Source organism: Pocillopora damicornis, chromosome 2, assembly GCF_964200805.1.
Source record: "Pocillopora damicornis chromosome 2, jaPocDami1.2, whole genome shotgun sequence".
In the NCBI taxonomy this organism is placed as follows: Eukaryota; Metazoa; Cnidaria; class Anthozoa; order Scleractinia; family Pocilloporidae; genus Pocillopora; species Pocillopora damicornis.
In genome coordinates, this window is record NC_142671.1 from 12,918,948 (window position 1) to 12,943,668 (window position 24,721).

At 38.5% G+C, this 24,721-nt stretch overlaps 2 protein-coding genes and 1 long non-coding RNA gene across 4 annotated transcripts; 2 read left to right on the forward strand and 1 right to left on the reverse strand.

Moving 5' to 3' along the window:
* The first annotated feature begins 942 nt into the window (after nt 1-942).
* Nucleotides 943-7,768, forward strand: LOC113674842 (uncharacterized). Of its 2 annotated transcripts, none has more exons than XM_027191339.2 (8): nt 943-1,817; nt 2,613-2,877; nt 3,311-3,638; nt 4,073-4,255; nt 4,836-4,977; nt 5,280-5,747; nt 6,372-6,559; nt 6,707-7,768. In XM_027191339.2, the coding sequence occupies exons 1-8, from the start codon at nt 1,154-1,156 to the stop codon at nt 7,370-7,372; spliced, it is 2,904 nt and encodes a 967-aa protein (XP_027047140.2). In that variant the 5' UTR covers nt 943-1,153; the 3' UTR covers nt 7,373-7,768. The 2 variants fall into 2 exon arrangements, with proteins under 2 accessions (XP_027047140.2, XP_089053718.1); XM_089197592.1 differs by having other exon boundaries at nt 947-1,817; nt 5,280-5,621.
* Nucleotides 7,769-9,595: 1,827 nt separating this feature from the next.
* Nucleotides 9,596-13,163, reverse strand: LOC113674858 (dCTP deaminase). Its single transcript, XM_089197593.1, has 2 exons — nt 12,853-13,163; nt 9,596-11,756 (listed from the first exon to the last, which is right to left on the reverse strand). Exons 1-2 carry the CDS (start codon nt 12,926-12,928, stop codon nt 10,504-10,506), a joined length of 1,329 nt encoding a protein of 442 aa, XP_089053719.1. The 5' UTR covers nt 12,929-13,163; the 3' UTR covers nt 9,596-10,503.
* A 3,805-nt stretch (nt 13,164-16,968) lies between these two features.
* On the forward strand, nt 16,969-20,044 carry LOC149049954 (uncharacterized). Its single transcript, XR_016184013.1, has 2 exons — nt 16,969-17,488; nt 17,714-20,044. It is a non-coding gene; the product is annotated as an uncharacterized LOC149049954 (long non-coding RNA).
* The last annotated feature ends 4,677 nt before the right edge of the window (nt 20,045-24,721 follow it).

A 24,721-nucleotide genomic window follows, 5' to 3' on the forward strand; every position in this document is an offset into this window, starting at 1 on the left:
CATAGATCTACCCTATCCTTTGTCTTTTTGGTCATGAGCGACAGCATGATTAAACGCCTCTAGACTCGCTGTGTTTGCGTTCTCCCTTCGTTCGTTTGCTCACCGGTTACGCGCACGCAGTTGTGCAGTTCCATGATATCATCGTTGTATAGATTTGCTGGTATTCAGAAGCAATCAAAATTTTTTTGGTGAGCCTCAAAACATCCTTGTGTTTAACTTAACTACACCTTGGCTAAGTACGTTGACGACAGCCGATTAGGATCGCGGATTTCACCTTTTTAATGTAGAATCTGTCTTCGATTTTAAACTTATTGAAGAATAGTGACCTATCAAGTCTTACTACCGCAGATGGAAAGTTTCAATCTCGCGCCATCTCACGCCTGCTGACCGGCTCAAAATTAACAAATTTTTTTCAAAGAATACTCGGAGTAAACTAAACTTGAAGGGATACGAGAGTAAACTAAACTTGAGTGGATACGAGAATGAAAAATTCATGAAAATGATCGGTCTTTGGCTGAAACGTTTGATTGCATATTGGTGTGGAATCGAGTTAATCTTGGTTCATTTCTTTAAGCCATTTTCGGAAATCGTCTGGTCCTCTACGGAAATGCTCAGGCACTCTAAAGCTTATACTACGCCTTTACCAATGGCAGAAAAAAGAAAGCTAGCAGGTATATATCACCCTGCACATCATAACGGGCAAGTGATTGGTTCCTTGCTGGAAGACAAGCAGACAGGGACGAACCTGTATTGTAGAAGAAACAATTATCGTTATACAACCCTCATTCCTCTTTGTTTGAATTAATTTTTTACAATTTACTTACTTTCCTTTCAATTTACTCTAATTTTCCTTTTCATATGCCCCTATCCAAGATAGGTCTCCCATATTTCTTTTCTTTTAATTTTAATCCGGGGTATTGCAAACATCCCAGAGTTCTCCGCGGTCAAGCATGAAAAGGAGGCCTTCTCTCTTCCACGCGGTCGAGGCCATCGTTTCGTTGTAAAGCGAGGCTCTCCTTAAAAGTTTGGCGCTATTATTTTTAGCCCCTTTCCTGTCTCGTTTTCAAGCGTAAACACGAGAAACTGTTTCATTGATAAGAGTGATCATCTGTTACGCGCAAAACTCACCAGAGTTAGCCGATTTTGATGCAATATGGCGGCGGATTCCGCCGAAGGTTTGTCGAGCGAGTCAATTCAACAACAAATCATGGCTTCTGAGCAAGTTTCTGCGGCCGAAGTTCTCCAAAACACAATGTCGGCTAGTATTCCAACAACAATCCAAACTATTCCTCGACAAGCTGGCGTAATCACTACGATCTCCGCATCTGCTTTACCCGAGACGATGACAACTTCAGAAACAATGATAGCGACCCAGAGCATTTCTATAGATACTCAGGGAGCTTCAGCCACGTTAAGCGGACAAGAAATGTCAGAGAGTATACCTCAAGTCCAACAACACGAGTCAGTGGTGGTAAGCGTGACTGGCACTCAAGATAGTGTGGTCATTTCTTCTGAAAATGTAGCGATTTCTGCAAGTACCTCACTGGACGCTTCTCAGCAAATAGCGAATTTACCGAGTGCCGTACAAGCGAATAACCCCTGGGCTGCGCGACTTCACGACTGTGAGCTCATAGGGGATTCCTACAGGGGATATGTTACTACTGAAGTAGAATTGGACTTGATCCTCACGCTACACAAACAGCACACCAACAGTTGCTGGGGAACCAGACAATCCCCTTCTTCAGCTAAACCATCAATTCGTCTTATGTGGAAATCCCAATATGTTCCTTATGATGGAATACCATTCCTGAATACAGGTATTTTGGGCTAGTTATAAATCCACCTTTGGTTTGGGGGTCATTGAAATAATATAAAAGAACCACACTACAGGAAGTGAACATTGATAACAATTTAATTTAGTTTTATCAATCAGTGCCAAGGACCGGAGCCAAAGAATTTTGATCAAATTCAATCATCAATGGAATATTTATGGGGGTGACCCTTGTAACATTAGCTTCATCATAGAGCCTTATTTACTGCTCTGATTGCCTCAGTCCTGATGATCTTCCAGTTTTTTACATTGGTTTAATAAGAAAGATGTATTTGTTCTAACCATGGTCTTAAATGAAGAGGGTAACCCTAGCAGTTTGACATGTATCTGACATTCAGTCTTCAAATCAGCATTTTTTCTCACCAGATTGTATTACAAATTTTCTCTCCTGTTTGCTGTACGTTCCTTATAGTTTAAGCTCCAAGAGTCTGGTTTTAATTCAAGCAGAGTTTTCTCAATGTTTTTTCTTCTTCCCATCACCTTTCTCATTGACAAGATACATATTGTACTATTTGAAGATCAAGGCAAATAGGATTGTAAATTTTAAAACACTTAACTTTGTGTAAATTATATTTAGTGATTTCTCACAGTATCAGGTTTATAAGAAGGTGCAGAGTTTTTAAGAAAGGTCTAAAAGCAAAAGTTAGATCACACACACCAAAAAAATATCAGCTTGAAAACTGAACTAGAATGAAAGATCCTGGAAAGGGAAAAATTATCCACTCAATTGAACTGTTATTTTACTCCAGCAATTAACACTTAGGTATGATACATTTTTAAGGTCGCCGGGCAACAGTTATGGAATGTCAATATGGTCCAAGAAGAAAAGGTTCTGTAAACAAGAAACAAGTTGACTATGATGAACATGGCCATCCTGTCAAAAGACATCGCCCAACTTGTCCTGCAAGGATATATATCAAAAAAGTGCGCAAATTTCCAGAGTTTAGGATAGATCCAAATCTGGAGGGAAAAAATATTCGTCAGGCTCAGGAAAGAGCACTTACAGCATTACGGCTTGTAGGGGTTCATATTGGAGGAGAAGAGAGGTAACTTAAACAGAGATTAAATTGTTATTTTTGATTAAAAAAATATTTTGTACTAAGGCCAGTAAGAGAGCAGAATATGGGATGCTAGTCCATCGCAGGGTTATCCCCCAGCACATTTGCAAATGATGGACTAGCATCCCATCCAGGGGGGAGTAGCAATACTCCTAGCTGCTTCATGCTAAGAAAACCAGAGTTAAGCACTGGCCCCATGGGCCACTTGAGCCCGTATAAAGGCTTTTTTTTTACCAGTAAGAATTTGGAAATTAGTGCTTCTTTCTAAGGAACAATTATATTATATCATATTCTGCTCTCCTGGTCAGTGGATTTTTGGGTTATTTAATGAAAGTCTAATTCCTACTTTCCTAGGGATGTTTGCAGCACAAAGAGAACCCACTTGTGAGGTCATTGTCTGATCCTGGTGTTAATCTTTTAGGTACTATGTGCAGCTCCCTCTTCCATTAGCTCATGAATACCATGATGTGGATGACATTCCCATGGACCCTGATGAGGGTGACAGTCAAGGTCAACGTCTCAATCCTGAGGTCATGCATAAGATTCGTGAACTTGTGGCTCGAGGTGTCACTGGGATTTACACTGTTAAGCACTGCTTAAAGGAGTATGTGGAGAAAGAACTCTTTGTCAACTTAGAACCACCTCCCAGACATAACAAGTCGTATTTCCCTACCATCATTGATATCCAGAATCATATTCACCAAGCACAGATGGCACTAGCTACTGGAGCTCTTTTGCCACTTCCCCCAGTAAGTTGAGTTGGTTAGTTGCTTTCAAGAGCATTCAAACTTTAGGTGCAATTTTTCTTTGTGAATTTTCTATGAATTTTCTTTTCACTCTCAAGATCTCTTAAGTAATTCTCCTTACTGTCTGCAATACTATACTTATGATTTTAGCTCTGATAATTTGTTATTAGATCAATTAATAACCCCCTAATCAATATTTTTCTTTCTTTTCATCTTTTGTCTACCTGGTATGTGAGTTAAGGGTTAAATAAGAATGTTAATTTCCCACTCTCAACACGTGTTGCTTAAAATATCCTGATAGATTTAAAGTGTTGTTCCATAGTCTTCTGGTACATGTTGGCAGGATCATTTGCTTCGGTAAACATACTTATATGTAAAAACTGTTAGAGAACTATCTTGTAAATATAATAAACAAATTTTTGTCCTATATTTCATAGCTTACAAATCTCCCACCAAGCTCTCCACAACTCAAAGAGAAAACGCGCAAGCGAAAGCATCCAACAGAAAAACTATCACAATCATCTCAGACAGCTGAGGCTTTGGCTAGCATGCAGCAACAGTACCAGTCAGCACGTCCATCAATGTTAAGTAATCAAGAACAAGAACAGTTGATTCAGCAGGTAGGACAAGAACTTGCCTCAGACTAGTTTTGTTCCATAGTAAACAAAATAATAAGCTACATAACTGCATAAAATTAAAAAAAAAACAGTGTTACAAATGACTTTATTGCCAAGAAAGAAAGAAGTTCAAAATGACTGTAATCAGCAGCTTTCCCATCCATAGTGGAGAAAAAAAGTTTCTATATTTGTAATCTTTTTAGTCTGCCAGCAGGCTCTTAGAGTTTCTGCAGCATTAGTAGTGGCTTTCGTAGCTCAGTTGGTAGTAGGGCCAACTAATATTGAGGAGGCGTGGGTTCAAATCCCTTTGAAGTTTGAATTTTTTTCAGGCTTTTCTACAATTGCTTAAATTGCAGCACGCATGAGGATCATTGCTTTACTTGATTTTCAGTCCAAATGAAATCTATTTCTATCATGACAAATTATGATCATTGGTGGCATTGTTATGCTGCTTACCTGCCCATCTTCTGTGGCTGATGGCCACTCACTCAAAATCACCCATAAGAGCATGCTTAACTGTAATTGATTTATCTCAAATATTGATGTCTTGGCTTTTTAGTCAGTACTGAAATTGCTTTTGTAGTCTGGCAGGGAAAATTTCCAAGGCAGTGAAACACAACAATTAGAAATTATCCAGGGAAGTGAAGGAGAAACAGCAGAAGTAGATATTTCTTCTCAGCCACAGATACTTATCACTCAGGGCTCTGGGACTGGTAGAGATGAAGGTAAGAATACCCATGTTAATGATTTAGGTTTGTGTGAAGACAGATTGTTATTTAAGCTAAAAGTAATCCCCAGAGCCACTAGTAAGCAGGGCTCCACACTGAGACCAGGTTAGTTACCATGAGATGAAGAAAAGAGAATTTTGAGTCTAAATTTGCAACCTGGTAAGTTCCCAACCTGGTGAACTATAAACTTGCAAAACATTTCTGTCTCAATTTTTTTCTGTCTTTTTTTTTTCTGCTTCCTCTTGGGACTAGAACTTCATGTATGCTGACTATTTTCTGATGCAATGATTTCCACACAGGTCAAGTTGTAATAGTTGTGAATGCCAGCAGTTTCTTCTCTGGTCAATCAGATTCTGAGACACCAACAACACTCTCTTTAACCATACCAGCATCACAGGTGGCAAGCTTGAGCCATGCTTCACTACATTCTGCAGCTGGTTCACAAGCAGTAGCATTCATTCCACAAGCCAACACAACAGCCCAGACACAGGGGTCAGCAGCAACCCCCCAAACTGTTGCATTCATTCCACAAGCACTGGACAGCAGTCGTGGTGCTGTGGCTTTCTTAACATCTCAACAAACGGACAGTATCAACCAAGTGCCTGTGTCTGCAGCTTACCTTGCAGCTCATGGACAGTCAGGTAACATTTTGAGCATGCTCGACTCTGCACTGCAGGCATCTGCAGGAGGTACTAGCCCTGTGATCAGAGTTGGTTCAAACCTTGGAACAGTCCAGATAGCAGACAGCAGTCAGGCACACGATTCCGGTAACTCTCTTTGGAATCGATTTTTTATTTGTCCTATGCTGGTAAAAAATGTTAAGGTTGTTTCTTTTATTTACATCTCGTTTTGTCCTTCAGTCTAGTTACCCTCAAAACTTTGCTTGTGTCAATATCCATATAACTATGCCATGTGAAAATAGGTACGATAACTACACGCTGTCCGGGAGATATGCTACAAAATAATATTATATAAATAATAAGTCTGCCCCCCCCCCCACCCCCTTCCTTATTTTTTTTCTTGGAAGAAAAATGGAAGACCGACTCCATAGGCCACCAGCAGAAACTGAGCCTGTGTTACACAGAATCGCGCAAAACTAGAGCAATTTTCACATGAATATAGAGGTTTGCATTGGTTTTGCCTCTCTACGGTCTTTGATTTGTCGAGAAAATTCGCGCCACTCTTTTGGCCAATGATATCCTAAACCAAAACCAATCGAGATTCGGTCACTCGTGTTTTCCCGCGCTTCAAGCAGTTTGCTCATTTTTACTTTGAATTATCGTCTGCTCTCTATTTTCTTATTAAATCAATCTCTTAAAGATCCGAGCCAGGATTCGACGCGTTCATTTAAACTTGCTAGAGCTTTATGTGAAAATTTCACTTTTTTTTAGTTCCGGGGCAGGTGATGACGGCCCAAGCAGCTGTTGAAGCTGTTCTCAGTGCAGCAACATCCAGGGAAGACACAAAACAAGCTAATTGTGAAGAAGAGAGCGTCGAGGGTGAACCGCAAACCAAGCGCCAGGCTCTTGGAATGGACTTTACGTCACTGGTTAAGGAAGTCGTCTTTGATGATCAACAGGTACCACGTTTCGAAGGAGTTTTATGCGCCAGAAACCATCACGTACCCCTATGCAAAAAGAGAGTTCTCTCTGTCTTTTCCCTCATTAATGTAATTTCTAATTGACCATTTCATGCAATTGTAACAAAAACTTTAAATTTCCTCTAGGCTGACGGACAAGCAGAGAGTGAAAGAACAAGTGAACAGTCACCAGTGGTTAACGCGCCAACGTCTACCACTGTACAGGCAGCTGGAAACACCCAGCTTAACAGTCTATCACAAACTGATGTGAGTGAGAATTTTCTTACCATGGAAACACGACCAATGGACATGGTGACCGAATCAGTTTTGCAGTCACTACCGGGTGGACAGGGAGTTGTGAGAGATTATAGTGAAAACAGTGACTCTTTACTTGGAAACCAAGAGGAGAAACTTGTCGCACAGAGTGCCCAGTCTTTCACAGCTCCCGTGCAAATCACAGGGACGCCACAACAAACTAATGCGCAGTTTGCTACCGATATTTGTGGAGTTTCTCAAACAGAGTCTGCCCCCTTAGAAACCGCGCAAGGTGTCTGTACTCCAATGGAAGTAGCTTCTGACGAAACTAAACAACTTACAGTTGAAGATGACAACAGTTTGATCACAACAGGCGAAGAACATGGTATTCAAGACTACAGCATGCAAACTCCGTCCACAGAATCCACCAGTAACAGTGAACATATGAACATGCCACTTGTGTTTGAAAGTGACCAACAGTTGGCTGAGAACACAGCTGCTGTTGCTTCTCACTCGAGTGCTGTTCCCACCCTTAATAACCCTGAAGTTTTTACTTAGTAAACTAAAAGGAAAAAAAACATTTCGTGTTTCATACGTGAACATTCGTAAAAGTTTCGGTATATTATCGTAAACATGACTTGTGTTGAACACATTGTTGGACTGAATTGAAAGATTCCTACTCAGCCATTTTGGCTTCACAGCTCTTAAATTCATTGTTGAACATGTCGCCCAAGATAAGGAATTAAAACTGTAGCCGCATCCAGGTTCCACTAGACTACTGCTGTGATCAAGTGACAGTTCACGTCTGAGCTATAATAATACGAAATATGTTTTATGCCAAATTGCGTATAACGACAGATGATTTTTGGTGTTGTAGCCTGACGGAGTTAAACTAACTACCGAGATCGTAGCTCTAATCGTACCAATAATAAACAGGAGTCCGTTTTTAATTAACCCTTGACACCCTAACATCAGTATGCATGTTCTCGATACTGTTTTCTATACAATTCCTAAGGTGCTGACAGGGAGAATTTGTTTATCAATCTAGAGAATATTTAGTTGGTGATCATTTCCTTCATTCTCATTACCTCACCGTGTGATGCAGGGGTTATACTGTTCGGAGAAATTAAATGCTAGTCACTCTCAGGGGTTAAAGGGTTGAACACGAGCCACCCAATCACTTCAGGGCCGTGCCTAATTATGCCGTGAGTTAATTTTGTTTTGTCGTGAGTTAATTTTGTTTAGCCGTGAGTTAATTTTGTTTTGCCGTGAATTAGTGGTGTTTTTACGTGAGTTAATTTTGTTTTGCCGTGAATTAGTGGTATTTTGCCGTGAGTTAATTTTGTTTTGCCGTGAGTAAAGTTTGTAGTGCCGTGACTTTTTGTTTTGCCGAGACAGTTGTGGGCCACCGTAGACTGCAGACTGGGTATGAAATGCAGACTGGATACAAAATGCAGACTGCAGACTGGGTGCAAAATGTAGACTGAGAATTTATACTGTTTTTTCGTCTGATACGTTATGACATGTCATCTTACAACTTACCGAGCGTCACACAATCGCTTTTCCCCGATCATCTTTTACGATTATTTGCACTATTGTGCATTATTCCTTGCCCGTTTCTTGATCACAGACGTATAATTTCAAGCCTTCCTAGAGGCTTCTTTGCGCGCGAGTTGATTGGTGTGATGTCTGTACAGAATTTACCAACTTAATGAAAGTGGATGTAGATGTAAATAAGATGTCACTATCGAATATTTAACACGCGCAATATTCGAGTAACTATTGACAGCTCTGCACTTCGTCCTTGGTCCTTGATGGTTTTATCTCTCAGCTTATCTCATCTGTTTGGTGACTACGCAAATATTAATAGGTGAAAATCAGACTATATGAAGGCTCGAAATTCTATTAACCCTTTTACTCCCCAGATCTAATTAGTAATTCTCCTTACTATCTGCCATACAATTCTTATGATGTTAGTTTAGAGAATTTGGTATTGGATCAACCAATAATCCCATGATTGATATTCTTCTCTATTCTCATCACCTGCCTGCTTGATATTGTATTGATATTGTAAGGAGAAATTCTGTCTTGATCACTTTTGGGAGTGAAAGGGTTAAGAGCGATTGTGGCCGCTTTGTTAAAAACCAAATGCAACGGCTGCTTTGTTAAAAACAAAAGATATCAATAAACGGGCAAGGAATATTTCACAATAGTGCAAATGATCGTGAAAGATGAGGGTTACAAATATTTCGCTGCTAGAGCAACATTTGATGCCTGATCATGCCCACATAGCCCACCCTCCGCCCCACAAACACACACACACACCAACAAAAAGGACACTGTCTGCCTAATGACCTCTGCCCATCCCACCTCCAGCCCACACAACCTTTTTTCCAATTCCTATCACGACAAATGCATAAGTTTTCTTATCTCACAACTGCCCAAAAAGAAAATAAAATTAATCCATAAGTCTTGGAATTTCACATAAACCGAATTCAACAGTACCTATATTTAACAACTCTAAGATATCAATACAAACTTAAGCCACAACATGAATGAGCTGGCTCCAAGAACCCTTTGATAATATTTTTTGGTGGACTGGGCGACTTCAAAGGAGTCTGTGTCAGAGAGCTAAGTCATTACTTGACCTGCTGTCTCTTGTGATGTTAATCAGCAGTTCATCTTCAGAAGGTATTTTGTCCACTCATCAATGGAAAGTAGACACCTGATTTAAACATGTGTGGACACTGGTAAGTTCCATTCAAAAACAAAATGCAAGACTGACACATACGAAACTTTATTCATTGCTTGATCTTGATATAAGCCTATGCCATTTGATTTGACTCAGTTATAATAATAATAATAATAATAATAATAATAATAAACGAGGGAGCCCAACTCGCCAAAGCGGTTTTCAGTGGGGCCCTCATTAACTAATTAATTCAATTAATTACCTTAAGCGATAAAATAATAATAATAATAATGATAATAATAATAATAAATTAATAAATAAATAAATAAAATAAAATGTATTTATAAATAAATAAAAATAATTTTAAAATAGTCAAAATCTTAAAATCGATAACTAATCGAAATATCAAAGTTTAAAATTAATCAAAATCTTTTAAAAAAGTTTTCAGCTTGGATTTAAACATAGATAAGAGATGTGTTTCTTTCAGAACATTTGGAAGACTGTTCCAGTCTTTCGCAGCTTGATAGATAAATGTTTGTTTACTCCAGTTAGTTCGAGGAAGGGGTAAACGAAGATCATTGGAACGTCTTGTGTTATATGAATGGACAGCTTCATTTTTGATAAAATTAAAGTTATAATCAGTTTCCCCAATCAGGCACTTGTGGATTGCTATGCAAAAACCTTCATGCGGAAAGAAGGTTTTTTCATCATTGCATTGCAATCCACAAGTGCCTGATTAGAGAAACTGATTTTAACTTTAGTTTTATGAAAAATCAAGCCGTCCATTTATATAACACAAGACGTAGATGGCTAGACCATTAACAGTTGACTCAAATGAAATAGATAAGACAAAAAAATTGAGACTGAAATTCAAAATCACTCTCACGGTCAGTCACCTCAAACTTAAACCGAATTAAATCTAATTAATTTAATTTAACATTTTTCCCACACCGAAAAATGCATAAACAGTCAACTTTTTCCTCAGCTCCGACCCTCTTCACATTTGAGACAGGTTTTGTACAGCTTTCTCGGGAGGTTTATTGTCAGTGATCTCCATTTCAAAACAATTGAAGACACCACCTTCAATTTTTTCAGCGAACTTTCTATAACTTAATGTTCCGTATGTCCCTCCCTCTATTTTCAATTTTTGGCCCAGAATAACGGTTTTTATACCTTCCATCTCAATAAGTGGGGTGCATTCATCACACGGCGTCTTCGTTACAAACAAGATTCCGTGCGTCAGACTCTTGGTGTTCCGCATCAGCAGGGCGTTTTGTTCAGCGTGAATCATGTACGGGTACTTCTTGTCTTCAGCGTTGTCGTCATGTGAAGCCCTTGGAAACTCGCCATAAAGCGCCTTTGTGGGGAATCCATTCCACCCAAGAGCGAGGACCTCTTGCGCTTCGTTGATAATCACCGCTCCCACTCCTGTTTTCGGATCGTCTGATCGTTGGGCTAAAAATTGAGCCAAGGTTATAAAACGAAGAGAAGCAGTTTTATGCTCTTCATTTCTCTCTGGGTCAAAGGAGACGGTCCCGTTCTTTGACGTGGCGTTGATCTGCTTAACTGTGTATCCCTTTTCCATTCCGATTAAAATCCGAGCCATCCATTCCATGGTCTCCTCGAAATCATCTCGAACCTGTTGTTTCATGTTATCATCAAAAGCTGGCCATGGAAGATGAGTTTTCGCTCTCTCCATCCAGTCTTCAATCCAGTACTGTGCAAACCGCTCATTTTTTATGCTATCTCTAATATCCTTAGGCGTTTCTTTTAATTTCTCAGCCTTGGCAAACACTTCTTTCCCTACTTTAGGGACGAAAACAGACTGGCTTATGCAGCTTGTTTTGAACAAGTTATCGACGCGTAACATTTCCTCCTTTAATTTCTCTTCAACTTTGTACTCAGGCTTAATAGGTAGATAGAAGACCCTCTTAACTTGAGACTGTACCAGAAGCTTTGCGCAAAAGGAGCACGGCTTTCTCGACACAAAGACTTTACAATCTTTAGCCACATCATAGTGCTTAATCATCAACCGTGCAATTCCATGGACGCCATCACGGCTGCAATCAACGGTATGAATCATTTCGTCGGGACGCACAAGTACAGCACCAACTTTATGGTAAGAGTCGTCTTCTTCAGATTGTAGTTGACGTTCTCCCATCCATAGGGCAATAACCATACACAGATTCTCCTTAGATATCCTAGAACCACGGTCTGTGTAGATAGGTTTACTGGACGCCATTATGAGGGCTTTAAACAAAAAGATGGCCGTCGTCGATGATATGTTAATGTGTGAGAGATTATTCAGCGTTAATTGATTTCCGGTTGACTTTTTGCGATAAGTGACAGATGATTGAACAATAGGATCATATTATGTATTTAAAATGAGAGAGACCAGAGCGTGGGACAGAGAACGGTGAGAGAGAGCGGGAGATTAAGTTGATTTTATTAAATAAAACGTGAAGTTTCGGAACATAGCAGATTCTTTAGTCTCATTTCCGACAATGCTATGTCACATCACCAAATGTTGAGAGCCCTAGGAGGTCCATAACGCGTGACGTCAGTAATTTGATAAGTACTGGATTTGTATTGTGTATCGGCAGCAACGATATTGTATAGCATTTGATGGATGTTAAATTTAGTAGCCGCAACGGTCGATTTGTCAAAGGGGTGAGGACCAACGCTCCAAACGTCAGATCTAGAAACTCTTTACAGTGGCTGATTTACATTATCAACTCAGTTGATCGACCGAATTATTTTGTAATACCCTCCAAAGACGCGGCACCACATTTTCTTTAGAAATTTACCCCCTTTTTTCATTTAAGTTCTTTTTTTAAGTGATCGAGGCGAAAGATCTATAAATACTGTAACTTTTAACCATTGATCCCCGAGGAACACGTCACTGAAAGTCAGAAATGGGAAGTTTATTTTCCTTTAGCTCTCCTTGTTGTCCCTTTCTTCCTGTAGGGAATTTTTCGCCCATTTCTCCTCCCACAGGGAGTTTGGTACTAACAGGCCAACTCGGGTGGGTGTTCCTTAATCGCACTATGACGATTTCTATCCCACTTTCCCCTGTGGATGCTATTGAGGTGAATTCTTACGTGGTTCACCGCTTTTTACATTTTTGTATAACCATAGGCGGCCCAAGCTCACGTCTCGAGAAAAAGCCAACGATGAATTCATGAACGCGTCACGCGTTGTGTGACTCGGTGTTAAGTTACGGGAGGAACCGTTGAAAATTTGAACACGTTATAAGGCATAGTATGGGGAACGAAATATGGTCGATTTATAACGATAAATATTTCGAAATCTGAATATTTTACACGTAAAATCAATAAAAACTTACTCATGCCCTGTGTATCCGTCAAAGTTTCTAGCGATTTCTGCCGTTTTAAGCTTGCTTTACCATCACTGTTATCCATGTCAAAAGACGAAGTCAAGGCTGCACACTCCGATTTTGACTTTGGTCCACGCGGAGGTGATTTGCGCCCCGAAAATCCTCCCGATCGGCATTTTTCTCAGCCACACTTTACGATCTAAGATCACTGCACCCTGGGACATGTCTCAATACTAAAACTTCACGCGCATTTCGCTGGAAACGAGCGTTTTCTACCTGAATTTCCAAGTTCGCTTCTTTCTGGTTATGCTTTGAACACGAAGACTGGACACGGCCGCGAAAGAGACTTGGGTACGAGGTCAATTTTCTCTCTACCGTGAGTGGCACGGTCGCTTAATGTACAATACTTACCCCATCCCCACAGAGACACCTCGCCTTAACCACCAAACTACTCTATTGAATATTGCAAAGAACGAGTTTTCATATGAAGGAAAATTATGAACACTAACACAATGAACTTCATTTGACAATCTGCGTGCTCACAATAGGCTTAGCTAATCGAAATTTTATTGTCCTTTACAATGGATTTCCGGTGACTAAATAGACATTTACTCCAACGTAAATTTGGGGGGTAGATCATGGGTAATTCGGTCCAATCTTGAGGGTTTTTCCATTTTTCCATACGTTTAGTGACATCAATTGGCAAAACATTGTAGTTTGATAGGCCATGCATGGAAGGGTAGATGCAATCGACGTTAGGACATCATGTGGACAATGCCGGTATTTACATTGCGGCATGTAAGACTTCACATACAACGTTCGCTTTAATTACAGTCAATTTCAGGTGGCGAAATATTTCACCTCTCCATGAATTTCACAAGAAATCTACGTGTAGGAAAAAATAATATTCGTATCGGATTCCGACGTCAAACTTGCGAAAAGTTATGATACCTAAATATTTATCCTAGGTTCGCACTAGGAAATTTGTTCTCTATTAATATAAGCTTTTCACCCGTGATTTTATCAGTAAAGTTCCCAAAATGAAATATTAGGATTTTCATCTTGAAACTTTGCCACTCTTAACTGTCTGATTCGCTTCGCCGTTAATTTCACCGCATCTCTTCCTCTTCGATAGCATTTTCGCGAAAATAATCGAAGCTTAGATGCTCACAGAAAACCCCACAGAATATTCAAATTTTGTACGTTGTTTATCTGTTTTACTTTCGACTCGCTGTCTGATTGGTTGATTAGGACAATAGGTTAAGGCGAGTTGCCTCTGTGGAGATGGGGTAAGTATTGTACATTAATCGACCGTACCACTCACGGTAGAGAGAAAATTGACCTCGTACCCAAGTCTCTTTCGCGGCCGTGTCCAGTCTTCGTGTTCAAAGCATAACCAGAAAGAAGCGAACTTGGAAATTCAGGTAGAAAACACTCGTTTCCAGCGAAATGCGCGTGAAGTTTTGGTATTGAGACATGTCCCAGGGTGCAGCGATCTTAGATCGTAAAGTGTGGCTGAGAAAAATGCCGATCGGGAGGATTTTCGGGGCGCAAACCACCTCCGCGTGGACCAAGGTCGAAATCGGAGTGTGCAGCCTTGACTTCGTCTTTTGACATGGATAACAGTGATGGTAAAGCAAGCTTAAAACAGCAGAAATCGCTAGGAACTACGACGGATACACAGGGCATGAGTAAGTTTTTATTGATTTTACGTGTAAAATATTCAGATTTCGAAATATTTATCGTTGTAAATCGACCATATGTCGTTCCCCATACTATGCCTTATAACGTGTTCAAATTTTCAACGGTTCCTCCCGTAACTTAACACCGAGTCACACAACGCGTGACGCGTTCATGAATTCATCGTTGGCTTTTTCTCGAGACGTGAGCTTGGGCCGCCTGTGGTATAACCATGGCGATCACGGTCATTGTGATCCCACAAATATTTTGCTCGCGCACGATTGGTCAAACCGTGATCAGGTGACCAAATATCGCCAGCTAATACTGGGGGGGGGGGGGGGGGGTATGTAAACCATAGCCTCTATTTGGCACAAAAATGTGTACGGATATTTTTACGCGGACATTATCTTTTTCAAGATGCGAACAGTTTTGCGAAAGTGAAGCTTGAGGAAAACTGCGAGCTTCGATGAACAGATAATGTCCAAGGACAAATATCCGTACATATTTTCGCCCAAATAGAGGCTACTAAATTTAACATCCATCAAATGCTATACAATACGGGTGAAAAAATGTTTACGAACAGCTCACTGTACGCAGCTTGGGCTGTTTTCTTTTGAGTGTTTTCTGGTACGACTTAATGAACAAAAGTAGATTTCCCCTCCTCTGTTACAACTACAAAACGCTCTTTCATCTTGTATTAAATTTGAAACGAAGACTTATGGCATTGGACGTAAGCCTTAAGAATTAGGGAATATCGCTTGGGTGATGTTATTAGATATCACTTAATTGAGAAGCTGTAATATACTTATCATCAGTTAGGGACCACAAAGAAAAATTTATTTATAGAGACTTTTGAAGGAGAGGGGTAAGACTTGTGACAAGCTGGCAGACATATAGATAAACTTTACTGCTAAATGGGTTACAATACAAAGTGCTCAGTATTTGGATCAGCTATGGCTCGACTTAAACTTTGCTTTAGCTTCAAGTTTAATCCTTTGCGGTTTCCTTTCTCTGTGTTTATTTTTCATGTTATGTACACAGAAGAACACAAAAATGACAAGGAATGCTTTTGAATATTAAGAGGCTGGAATAAGCAAGAAACCAAAACTGAATTTTAAACAGTACAAAGTTAATTTGATCTTCCAATGTTATTTAATTTTAACCATAAATAGAATTTGCTATTTAAATTTATCCCCTCCATTTTTCTGGATATTGTGAGCAAAAACAAACAATTATCACAAAATGCATGGTATACAATGGTTTGATTCACCAATGTGGCAAAGGCCTTTCACTGTCTATCCATAAAAAGGGAAATAGTTTGTAAAATGTAAGACATTCTGCATCTTGAGCGTATACTTATTCATCTATGTGAAATTAAAGGTTACTTGAAAGAAATGTGAAAGATTTATAGGATTTTCAGACCCTTGATAACAATTACTAGTGTGCTGATTTGTTGTACTTAAAAGTTATGATTTTAGCAGAAATAGTGGAAGAAATTTCTGGACCTGGAATTTTGTTACAAATGCCTGTTTAAATCAGTTTAAGCCAGTTAAAAACTCTCCTGTTTCAAGATTACATGATTACCACACCAGAACCTTTTGTATTCTATATTGTGCACCATGTTATGATTATGGTTTCAATAATAAAAGGTGCTGACTCAAGAACTTTGCAAAATATCTCTACACAAAGAAATAGATTGTGGTTATGTACTCCAAATAGCAGGTCACATCAGTCTTCTGTAAGGAAGTAGCAGAAATTGCTATGGTGGTTTTGGTGGATGGAGAGAAACATCCACCAAAACCACTTTATTCTATGTGTTAAGAGTTATGATAATCATTATGAACGTTTGGTCGGTCAGCAATTGTGCACCATAAAAAATAATTAGCCAGAGCACTAACTGCTAATTAGTGGTATAAATCTTTTGTCTCCCTGAACATCTAACAGTGGTTATAGATAAAATTTAAAAAATATATTGTTGATGGTTTTGGTCAAAGTTTTGGTGGATGTTCCCCAATGGCATCCACCAAAACTACGTAACATCTGGGCACCTTTTAAATACGTGAAATATCTGCATAAAATTGCGTCACATGGGCTAAACTTCAGAATACCCCGCAACTCATTTCCGCCTCACTTACATGTGTCGGGAGGCTTTGAAGATTGAGGCATAACACAATAGACGCTATTCATATTCAGTGACATGTAAATGAGTTGCGGGGTATTCTGAAGTTGCTCCGTAAAATGTTTTATAATACTACAATCGAACAATAAATTAATACTTACCATTTCTTGAGTAAAAAGTTTTGACGCAATTTCCCAAACAAATGATACACTTAAGTCATCGGGATGAGTCGGCATGTTGTCGTAGCTTCGTAATTTTCATGTCATGAGTTGTCCATCATTCCATCTCAGTCCCTCTCGACCAAGGTGGTTTTGGTGGATGGAATCCAACATGATCTCGAGACCGAAATTACGATTATCGTTATTTCTAAATTGGCACCAAATTTATGGATATAGTAATTTCGTGGCACTCTTTACCAATGCTCTTTACCGTGTTAAATAAAGAGAAGGACTCGGTTCCACTGTCTTACAACATTCAAGATGGCGGAGGAAAGGGGTAAATGTGCGTTCAGTTGTGATCAGCATGATCTCGACACCAAGATAACGATTATCGTTATTTCTAAATTGGCCCTGAAATAACGAATATCATAATTTCAGTGCATGTCTGAGACCTTCGGGCTCGAAGCTTGGGAACTAGTATTCAGGGAAAGATAAAATGGCGGCTTACGGCGGCGAAGGAAATCTCAGTAGTTTAATATTTTAGCCTGAAAAGGCTTGGGTGTTGTGATCTGGTTCTCAAGTAAAAAAAAAATCACGGTCTGCAATGGCCCTACCACCTTTTGAACAACAAGAAAACATTGAAACGGTGGTAAAAAGCAGCAAGTTTCGAAGTCTAAACGAAAGATGGGTAAGCTGAGTTTCAGTCAAATATCATGACATTTGGGATGTAATTTCGATACCGAATAAATAGTTCTACATGGTTATACACGCATAGGATTCTGTTGTGTTCACGTGAAGGCCATTTCAGCCATTCCTGCCACTTGTAAGTGGTAGGAAATAAAAGATATGTATAGTTGTTTCGTATTGAAGCCCTGTGAAATCACAAATTTGATTTATTTCTTCTTTGTTTTAGGTGGTCATTATCCATTACTTTTGGAAGTCGATACTGATGAGAAAGAAAAAATGTTTATGATTATTTCTTCTCTCGAACATTTTACTATTTAGGTACCAAATAATCTTGATACTGAAGACCATTGCATCCTATTATGAAAAATGTACCCCTGATTGCTTTGTCAACATGTATGATGTAATATACCTTGTGATTTGTGGGATTTTCACATGTAAACTAGAAATACCTGTAGAGGGTAATGATGTACTTAATGCAAAGTGTTTTGGTACAAAGTCTGCTTTGCTGTAATCTACCTGAAGGTGCTTTTTATATGCTAGTAACACTTGCACAGCCCAGTCAAAATGTTCTTTAGTAGTAGTCAAGCTGGCTGTTGTAATTATAGGCAGCAGAGGCCAAACCTCATCCTGAAAAGCAGTCTGAAAGGTGTGAAGTCAGTGGAAGATACTTCATTGTAGGTGGCCAAATTGCAGGCTGTCAGCCCATTTTGAGTGAGTAGTTAAACTCAAGATCGGCTATTTTAACTAATTTTATTGAGAGCCAAATCCTGCAAGGCTTATATTCTGTATTAATTTGAAGTGTTACTTTTATGTTTCTTATTTTGCAGTAAGTGGGCTTGTTGTGGCCATTTTTCTCTCAAACATTTTTTTCAGCTTAGTCAAAACGTTTTTTAGAAGTAGGCAAGCTGGCTATAGTAACAGAAGGTAGAGACCAAACCTTGTCCAGACTAGACGCCTAACAAATGTTCTGTGTGGAAAGCCAAATCCCTGGTTACCGGCACATTTTGACTAGGCTATTTGTTATTTAGCTACTCTTATTATTAAAGATTACTGCATTCCCTTTTAATAATTTGCTGCCAATTGTATGCTGTATATAGCTTATGATTTGTGTGATTTTCAAGAGTAAATTAGAAATACCTGAAGATGGTAATGATGTACTAGATAACGTACTTGATGCAAAGCAATTTTGGCACAAAGTGTATGCCTTGTCCTCAGGTGATTTTAACATGCTAATAAGATTTGTTATTCAAATAATATACATCAGCTGGAATGGGAATATTGAAAGAAAAATAATAATATTTAACCATAACAAGTTTTGGTTTTATGTCCAAATTAAGCACTTAGTTGAAGATCACTGCACTGATCAGGCCCCGAAGGCCAAAAAAGTGCTGTCTGCTGTTAGTTTAATTTTTGTCATTTCTATTGATTTATTTTATTTATCAATGTTTCTTTGAGTTATAATTCATTGACCTCTTTCAATAGTGCAGGTTCGCTCGTGTAACCTAATCCCACATGTATGTATGTACAATCTCAGTTGAAATTTTGAGTGGCAGGCAAGCTGGCAATAGTAATAGGCAGCAGAGGCCAAATCTTGTCCTGAATAGAAGTCTGACATGTGTGAAATTGGCAGCTATTTCATTGTAGGTGGCCAAATTGTTGGCTGCAGCACATTTTGACCTGGCTGATTGTGTGTGTGTTATGTATGTGTTCTTCTTTTTAGGTGTTAAACAGGTCAAAGTACCGAAAAAAACCTCTGTGATAACTTGGTAGTCTAAGATGTAAAAAATTTTTAATAATAAGGTAAAGCTTGATCATTCTTAAGAGTTTGCATCTGTTCTAAAAGTTTTGGGGAGAGTTAGGGGAGCATTATTTATACAAATGTATTTAAAAAGTAACAAAAAAATAAAAAGAACTAGGGCAAAATCCCAATTTGCTTTAAAAGTTTATTTTATTAAGAGCATAATTCTGGATATAGCTTGGGATTTGTGTGATTTTCACAAATTGTTAGGTTGTTATGTAAACTTAATTTACAGGAACCTTGTTAGTTTTCAGCTTCAAGAACAAGTACATAATTGCAGGAAAAGCTTGAAGCTTGAAAAATTGACTGATGAAACTGGAACAGATGTCATGAGATTTGTACAATAGGTTGGCCTGGGAGGGACCAAGAATTAAAGAATTCATTGATTCTCTTACACCTTTTGTCTGCATAGTGTGCTTCTGTAGAGCTTAGTTATTGCTGTAGAAAACGTTTTTGGAGGGCCCTTGAGATCACTCACTTTTGAGCTAGTTGCCCCTAGGGAAGAGGATATCTGTACTTATTATCTCCCTTGGGGGGGGTGAAGGGTTAAAGACTGATTCTTCTCCAGTAGCCACAAGTACCCCTGCATATGGAAATTTTGAACACTATTAAAGGGCTAGTACCCTCTTTTCATACTTGAATTTCTAATTTAGTGTAAGTTATGACAAATAATGAATGTAAATTCATCTTGGTTGTACAGGTTATATCCAGCAGTCCTTAAAAAAAAATAAAAAGGTATTTTTCTGAATTAAAAAAAAAGTGTTCTTGCTTCAAAGTAAGTGCATGATATGTCATTCAATTAATGCTCTAGCAGAGTTTTTGTTTGAAATGCCAAAATCAACTTCATGAGTAAGGACAAAAAAAAAAGGCAATAAGCAAATGTTCTTCTGTATCCTTTATGTCAATTTGGGCTGAAAAACAGGTTTTTTTCCTTTTGCAAAAATTAGCTTATTTCACGACCAAAAACGATGCAAACAAGCTGAAACGTTATGTTTTCAGCAAAACAGCGATAGAATCTGCGAAAAAACAATGGAGACAAGCTAACACACAGTGTTCTCAGTAAAATTTGGGCAAACAAAACCTTAAAAACCAAAAAAAAAACAATTGCGCTGACTTACCCATTTTTTGACAAGATAACTGCCAAAACACTGAAAACTAGCTTGAAACTACATGTTTTTCACAAGATCGCGACGAAATCTGTCTAAAAACTCTAAAATACGGCAGAAATGTACGATTTTTGCAAAATTTTTCGCTAAAGTTGACAAAAACACTAAATTCGACTGAAAAACACGTTTGTTTTTTTTGCAAAAATAAGCTTATTTCAGTTTTAAAAACGCTGCAAAAAATGTTCTCAGCAAAATAGTTTAAGAGTCTGTGGGAAAACACAAAAACCAAGCTTAAACCAAGTGTAAATTGATAAAAAGGCCCGAATTGCGCATTTTGGCAGTTATTTTGGCAAAAAATGGTATATTTTGATTTCAAGCAAACTTTCAAGTAGTTGTTAAAGTTTAGAGCCAAACACAATACCAAAAAAAAATTGGATGTTTTCAGAAAAAATTGTGACCCTCAGCCTAATCATAATCCCACCCTACCCAAGCCCTAACTCTAGCTGCGAGCTATCCTAACCCTAACCCTAACCCCGGGTTAGGGTTAGGGCTCGGGTTAAGAACGGAACTTTTCACTCCAGTCAAAATGATGCAACTGGTTAACATGGTCCAACCAGCCAAAACAAGATAAAATGGTTTAAACGGTGAAAAGATTTTAATTACGTGACATGGTCCAATCGGAAGAAACGATCTCACTTAGTAAAATGGTGCGACTGGTTAACATGATCCAACTTGATAAAATGATGCCAATATCTAAAATGGACAAACTGGTTTAAATAATCCAACCAGTTGAAATGGTCTAACTGGATAATGCATGTGTAACCAGTGAAATTGGTTCAAATAATTCAGGTAAGGATGGTAACATTAGTTAAAAAGATCCAGCATATTACAGTGGTTCAACTGGTAAAAATAATCATCCAACTACTAAAAGTTATTAAACCCCAATCAAAATTAATCCAACCGCTTCAAATAATCTAACTGGTCAAAATTCTTCAGGTGGTTATTTAAGTGAAAAAGGTGACAAAATCTTCTTTAAAATATTTTTGAAGAGGCTTACACCCTTACCCTAAACACTAACCCTACCCCCAAACCCTAACCCCAAACCTTCACCCTAGCCCTAACCTCAACCGCAGACCCTCTAACCCTAACCCTAACCCCAACCTTCTCTATCTATCCTGTAAGTGTACCAGTCGGCCTATCGTTTGTTTTTCAGTAAACTTTCAAGTAGTTACTGAAATTTACAAACACAATACCAAAAACCCTGCAATTGAATGCTTGTAGAAAAATATTAACGCCAACCCTAAGCATAGCCTCATCCTAGCCTTAACCCTAATTCTAACACTAAACCCCGCTAACTCTAGGCATAATTTTACCCTAGCCCTATAACCCTGATTGTAACACTAAACCCCTCTGACCCGAAGCAACCCAAACTCTAACCCTAACCAGGTAATGGGCTCCTGCCCTAACCCTATCCTCAACCCTGACTTAAACCCTTTACCATAGCTTAGGATTGGTTTGGGGTTTGGGTTAGGTTTAGGATAGCACAGAGTTAGAGTGAGCACAGAACGAAATAGCATGATTCCGTAATTCGGAAAAATGAAACTCTATGTTTCCACATCATTCACTTCTTCCTTGGACCTGTTATGTTTCCGTTATGATTCCTGAACGGAAATATGACGACACGTTTCCGTTGCATTTCTGTCAACGGAATATTATCATCGCCTGTTTCCGTTACGTTTCCTTGTACGGATTCAAACTTTTACCGTCAAGTAAAACATATATTTATAAAGTGCTGTACAGTTCTTACACCACGTTACCATGAAGACGTGATCGTTCGAGGACAACAAAGGCAAATTGACGTGCATTAGGTGTGTACGTTCGTAGGAATCATAAGAAGTCCTAGAAGCTTCGATGTTTTACACTGAGCTATGTGCATGTTAATTTTGGAACTGTTTCGAAACCTTACAAAATTGAATCTTTTAAACTTACTCTGTGCTTAGATTTTTAAGCAGCTGGATCATTTGAGCCAGTTTAGTCACTCAAACCAGCAATACAATACTAGGCTAACTGGATAGTTTTAGGGTTAGGGTTAGGATTTTCAAGTAGGCACACGCAGTTGTGTGGATATTGTGGTACATGGAGTTTAGTAGAGTGTAGATTTTAGCAGTATTTGCCAGTGTTGACATATTTATAAAATTATGGTTCCAAAGTGCGTGTCACTGTTGAGAACCCAAGAAAATCATGAGAAAGTCGCCGATGGATTAGCCATAAAAATAAGCCCAACTCTGAGTCAATGCCAAACCACAAGAAAGTTGTGAAACTCGCGCCAATGTAAAAAAAAAAAATAAATAACTGAGGTTCGAAGTATGGGTCGCTAACATCCTATGAAAATCATGGGAAAGTCGAGGAGATTGGTCATGGTACCAACCAATGCCACTTTCCCATGAAAATCAAGAAACCTGTGGTAACTAGCCAACATATGCTAGAATGACAATCTTTAATAAAATTCATATCTAATAAGGATGTGTGAAATGGCCAATATCGCTCTTGGCCGAGATACTGGTTTGCCGTGTTTTGGCAGTTATTTTGGCGAATATGGTTAAAATCAAATCTGTGTAAAAACAGTAAAATCAACGAGTTATTGAGGTTCGTCAACATAGGGAGGGTCCTCTTAGTCTAGAGAAAAACTTCTGCCCACGGCTAAAGGCGTTAAATTAATAAATTGATATATCTGGGCGGCATATCACACAGCAACACTAAACTTCTCCTTTCTCACAGCTTTTTCCCCTTTAACATCTTTGCTAATTCCATTTTTTTTAAAGTAAAAACTCGTTTTGGAGGCATAAAGGTCCCTAAAGCAACGTTTCAAGATTTTATGGCGATCTTGTGAAAAACATGTAGTTCCAGCTAGTTTAGAGGGTTTTGGCAGCTATTTACACAAAAAGTGGGTAAAATCAGCCCAAATTTTACTGAGAAGACTGCGTTTTAGCTGGAATAAGTGTTTTCACATGGATTGTATCCCTATTTTGTTAAAGACATCGTGCTTTTGAATGTAAAATAGGCTGATTTTTGAAAAGAAAAAAAAAAGTGTTTTTCAGGTCGAATTGAGCGCTTTTGTCAACTTTTGCGTAAAATTTGGCAAAAACTCGTGCGTTCTGCCGGATTTTGGTGTTTTTAGATAGATTTCATTGCAATTTTACGAAATACATGTAGTTTCAGCTAGTTTGCAGCGTTTTGGGCATGAGACCGGCAAGAGTGATGGTAGACACTCTTAGCAGAGATAATTGTGCTAGCAAATATTAAAATTTCACCTGTAAAGACAATAAATTAATTGAACACAAGAAAAAGGAAACTTGATAAAAAAATTAGAATAATGGCGGGGAGAAAAGAGGGCTGCACTAAAGATTATGTACTTGTGTTCTTGAAGCTGAAAATTAACAAGGTTCCTAACAATTTTTGAAAATCACACAAATCCCAAGCTATATCCAGGGTTTTCTCTTGATAAAATTAACTCTTAAAACAAATTGGGATTTTACCTTGGTCCTTTTTTTTTACTTTTTATGTACATTATTTATGTATAAATAATGCTCCCCTGACCCTCCCCCAAATTTCCAGAACAAATGGAAACTCTTAAGAATGATCAAGCTTTACCTTATTATTTAAAATTTTTACATCTTGAATTATCAAGTTATCACAGAGGATTTCTTGGTACTTTAACCTGTTTAACACCCTAAAAGAAGTGCACATATATACTACACACAATCAGCCCAGTCAAAATGTGCCACAGCTGACAATTTGGCTGCCTGCCACAATATAGCTGCCGCTAACTTCACACTTTTCACACTTCCATTCAAGACAAGGTTCAGCCTCTGCTGCCTATTACTATCACCAGCTTGCCTTCCACTCAAAAACATTTTGACTGAGCTCATCCATACATACATACATAAGTGGGAGATTAGGTTACATGAGCGAACCTGCACTATTGAAAGAGATCAATGAATTACAATTCAAAGAAACATTGATAAATAAAATAAATCAATAGAAATGACAAAAATCAAACTAACAGCAGACAGTACTCTTTCAGCCTTCTGGACCTGAGCAGTGCAGTGATCTTCAACTAAGTGCTTAATTTGGACATAAAACCAGAACTTGGTATAGCTAAATATTATTATTTTTCTTTTAATATTCCCACTCCAGCTGATGTGTATTATTTGAATTACAAGTCTTATTAGCATGCAAAATCACCTACGGACAAGGCACACACTTTGGACATAAAACCAGAACTTGGTATAGCTAAATATTATTATTTTTCTTTTAATATTCCCACTCC